At 45.5% G+C, this 3,955-nt stretch overlaps 1 protein-coding gene across 1 annotated transcript; it reads left to right on the top strand.

Moving 5' to 3' along the window:
- Positions 1 to 2,446: 2,446 nt before the first annotated feature.
- Positions 2,447 to 3,805, top strand: ARHGEF39 (Rho guanine nucleotide exchange factor (GEF) 39; the record flags this gene model as incomplete). Its single annotated transcript, XM_010155594.1, has 3 exons — positions 2,447 to 2,593; positions 3,174 to 3,268; positions 3,685 to 3,805. Coding segments are annotated over exons 1-3 (363 nt in total), but the record flags the coding sequence as incomplete, so codon positions are not given.
- Between the last annotated feature and the right edge of the window lie 150 nt (positions 3,806 to 3,955).

The raw sequence follows: 3,955 nt of genomic DNA, 5'->3' as shown, positions 1-3,955 counted from the left end.
AGCGGTCAGGGGGGTGGTGCTGGGGTGTCGGTTGCGGAGTGAGAGGCTCCACCAGGAACATGGACGATTCCCAGTCGGTGGCCGGGACTTCCTTTGCTGTTGGTGAAGTCGGTAGCATCATTAAAGAGACCATAGGAAGTGCGATAGGCGGCAGTGCCTACCAGCACAGCAAAGCGAACCAGTGGGCAACACGCACGGTGGAACAAAACGCTCGTCCACAAAGCTGGGGGGGCCTTTCGAGTACATTGTGACCTGTGTGATTATGCAGAAGAATGGTGCTGGGCTGCGTACAGCTAGCTCTTGCTTCTGGGACAACTGCAGCAATGGAACCTGCACTGTGAGATGGGAGAATAATAAGACTGTGTACTGTATTGTCAGTGCCTTTGGACTTGCAGTATAATTGCCTGGGAATCATTCATCCTTCTTTTGTCTACTCCAGCACCTGATTCCGTCTCTACTCACACTGTGAATACACTGAACGACTTCTGTTTTAATGTATGTTTAAAGGAACTTTTTTTCAAAGGTAGAAATGTGAAAACCTGCTGTTACATGGCCTGTGTTTGCACTTAGTATTGTACCAGTGTTGCCATACTGTCTTAACGCTTCAAGAACTTCTCTTCAAAGTGCTAGTACTGAAATCTGCTGCGGTGTAAACACTTTCCCTAGATTTCACTTTTAAGAACACTATAAATGAGACACGAACGTTCACACTTTGTTTAGCGTTAAATTATTGAAATTCATTAAAAAAATGTGGGCCTGCAAGGAAGCTGGGGGGGACTTTTTACAGGGCCTGTAGTGACAGGACAAGGGGTAACGGGTTTAAATGGAAAGTGGGAAGGTTTAGATTAGATATCAGGAAGAAATTGTTCCCAGAGGGGGTGTTGAGGCACTGGAACAGGTTGCCCAGAGAAGCTGTGGATGCCCCATCCCTGGAAGTGTCCAAGGCCAGGCTGGATGAGGCTTTGAGCAGCCTGACCTAGTGGAAGGTGTCCCTGCCCATGGCAGGGGGGTGGGAACTTGAGTGGTCTTTAGCATCGCTTCCAACCCAAACCATTCTGTCATTCTGTGATGTGTTTTGGAATAATGGGAGTGTTTTACTGCTTTGTGTGAGCGGGAGATGGTCAAACCTGGTGTAACTTGTTTTGTCTTTTTTTTTTTTTAAATTTTATTATTTGTTAAGAGAAATTGAACTGCAAAATGAAAATCATGACTGCAGCCTACCCTGGCTAAAGGTGCTCTGTGAATGGCAGGACTTTAGTCTGTTACTGGTGAGTACTTTGCGACTGCACGGTAGTGCTAAGCCTGTGCATGGTATTCCCTGCTGTGCTGCCTCTCCATCCAGAGGGGACCTGGGTCTGCCTGGTTTGACCAAAGCATGGCCTCAGATAGGGTCATGGTCGTGCCATGAGCGAATATGAGGATAAACCTCTGGAGAACCTTCTGCTGCTATAAAATACTGCATGTGTCCTTCAGCTCTCTGGACTTCTGCTAACTTGTTAAATGAGCCTTGGTACACATTTGATGTGGAACTCTTGATTCAGGCAATTATTTGGCTATCCGAGATGTGTCTGGAAGACTTTATTTGACAAATTCCCTTCTCTCCAATGCCACAACTTTCTGTATTAGTATGGCTTGATCATGTGGGAGCCAGAACCTTTGTGGAAGTAGCTCAGTTTTCAGACAAATCACAGACTTCATCCGGTGGCAAGTGTGCAACAGCCTGCACTGCCTTTTAGTCAAAAGGCAGAGCAATATTTAAGTGGTGCTCTGCCTACACATGCCCCTTTCTCCTAGAGAAAGTGATAAAAGAGGGAGTGTTTTTCTCTGTAACAAAACCATGATGATGTTGCAGAAGAGTAGCAGCAAAGCTGGGTAGTAGTGGATAGTGTGATCCACAGCGTTTGCTCAGTCTCTTTCATCTCTGAAACAACAAACTGATTTTAGAAAATGACAATGCAAAGCCCTTTCTTCTTGGAAACTTCCACGGAAAAACAAACAGGAGTGCTCACGCGCTCTCTCTTCCCACCCCCACAAGACAAACCTTATGGCGGGTTTTCTACTCCTACCCGCAGCACCTCTTCCACCCACCAACTTGGGTTTATTGAGAATTTTGCATGAAGAATGGGGCAAAACACGGGAAGCAGTTGTTTGCGAGTGGGATTGCAGACTTGAGATTTGCTTACAGATGTATCGTGGTGTGCTGCTTTTGCTTTCGTGGTCTGCTCTTTCTAATGCTGCTCCGCTGGTTGATGCAGGGCTCCTGTACCCATGGGTAGGAAAGCAAAAGGAAGCTGTTAATAACAGTTGCTGGCAAGTGACTTCCCTTCTTTTATAGTAAAGCGTAGAGTTTGTAGCTTGGAATCCTACTTTATGGCATAAGTTATTCTGCTGTGTGTCCATCTGTCTTGGCTCTTCAGCATGTCTTTGTATCAACCCTGCGGTTGTCATGAGTGACTCGTTCGTGCTGTTTATGGCTGGAGCAAATGCTGTGGGAGAGCAGAGGGCTCGCTGGGAGAGAAAGCGCAGCCGGACAGCCAAGGAGCTGCTGGAAACCGAACACAAATACCTTGAGCAGCTGGATTTGGTGGTCACAGTGAGTATTTCGATGCCTTCTGATATGTGGGTACATTCAGGCAGCACCTACTTATTTGTGGTGTTGTGGGGAAGGGTGAAGGTCAGGACATTGGTACATCCCTGCTGCATGGGACAACTGCTGGGGCTGAAAGGATTTTTTGTTGTTTTTCTTTACCTCCTCTGTAATATCTGACAGCTCATAGTTTTGGCACCTTGGCTTTGGTCTGTACGCAGATGTAAATATTTAAGTTTTGATTGTTTAGGGGACTTGCCTTAAGATGCCTGAGATGTAAGAAACACAGGGGCACAGGCACGAGAAAAAGAGATTCTGAACAAGGTGGTGAAAACCAGATGTGTCTGGGAATACTGAAATAGACTCTATCAGTGCTGTTCCATGTGTTTACAGTTATGGCCAAATTTACCAAGAAGGCGCATCTGATGATAGATATTAGATAAGTATTCATGATATTGGATGTCCTTTCAAGCTAAAGAGTGTGCAGGCTGCAACTTCTTGCTACTCCTGTGTGCTGCGAGTAACCTTTGAGTGACCTGTGAATTTTATCTGTTTCAAATTCTCTCTTTTTTTTTTGCCTGCTTAGTTCTTTGTGACAATTTTAAAGGCCAAAGGGACGCTGAAACCTGCTGTGCTGGAAGCCGTATTTGGACCCCTGGAATCCATATATTCAGCCAGCCAGTAAGTGAACACACTGGTGTGTTTCTGTAATTATATGGGGAGGACCCTATATTGATGAGAATGCAAGATTTCAGAAAATAAAGCTAGCACCTCGTAAAGCAGGCGTTCACTTCCAGCCCTGCTAGCCTTGGTGACACATGCAGGTTGTACCCAGGAACAGCTGATCTGTATCCACGTATGTGGGTGTCCAGTTGCTCTCTGGAGAGTGGCTCAAACCTGGTGAGTCTGATATGCATTATTTTTAGAGGATGTTTTCTTTAGCTTGCTCTGTGACCGCCATGCATGTGTTTGGCACAGAAACTGGATGTGAGGTGGAGACTGACAAAGGAAGGTCAGCTTAGGGGTGGACCAGAGGGAGCTGTGAAAAAGCCATCAGTAACATACGCCTCATGAGCTGTCTTTGCTCTTGTGCACAGTGTTCTGTCGCTTCACCTGGAGAGGGGGAATTTGGGACCTGGATTGGAAAATTTCTGTCAGAATCTGGAGCTTTATGGCCACTATGCTGAAAATTTGGAACAGGCAAATAAAACCTTGAAGGTGAATATTTCCTTAATTCCTCATGTTTTTTTCTTCCTTCTCTTTTGCCATTCTGTGAAATACCTACATCCTTCCCTTTTTATTCTGTTTCTAGAGTGATAAGTTTTCTTCCTTTTTGTGGATTGCTGTTATTTTCTCAGTCTTTCTTCC

This window comes from Eurypyga helias, unplaced genomic scaffold (assembly GCF_000690775.1).
Source record: "Eurypyga helias isolate BGI_N326 unplaced genomic scaffold, ASM69077v1 scaffold3977, whole genome shotgun sequence".
In the NCBI taxonomy this organism is placed as follows: Eukaryota; Metazoa; Chordata; class Aves; order Eurypygiformes; family Eurypygidae; genus Eurypyga; species Eurypyga helias.
This window is presented reverse-complemented; position numbering and strand designations above follow the sequence as displayed.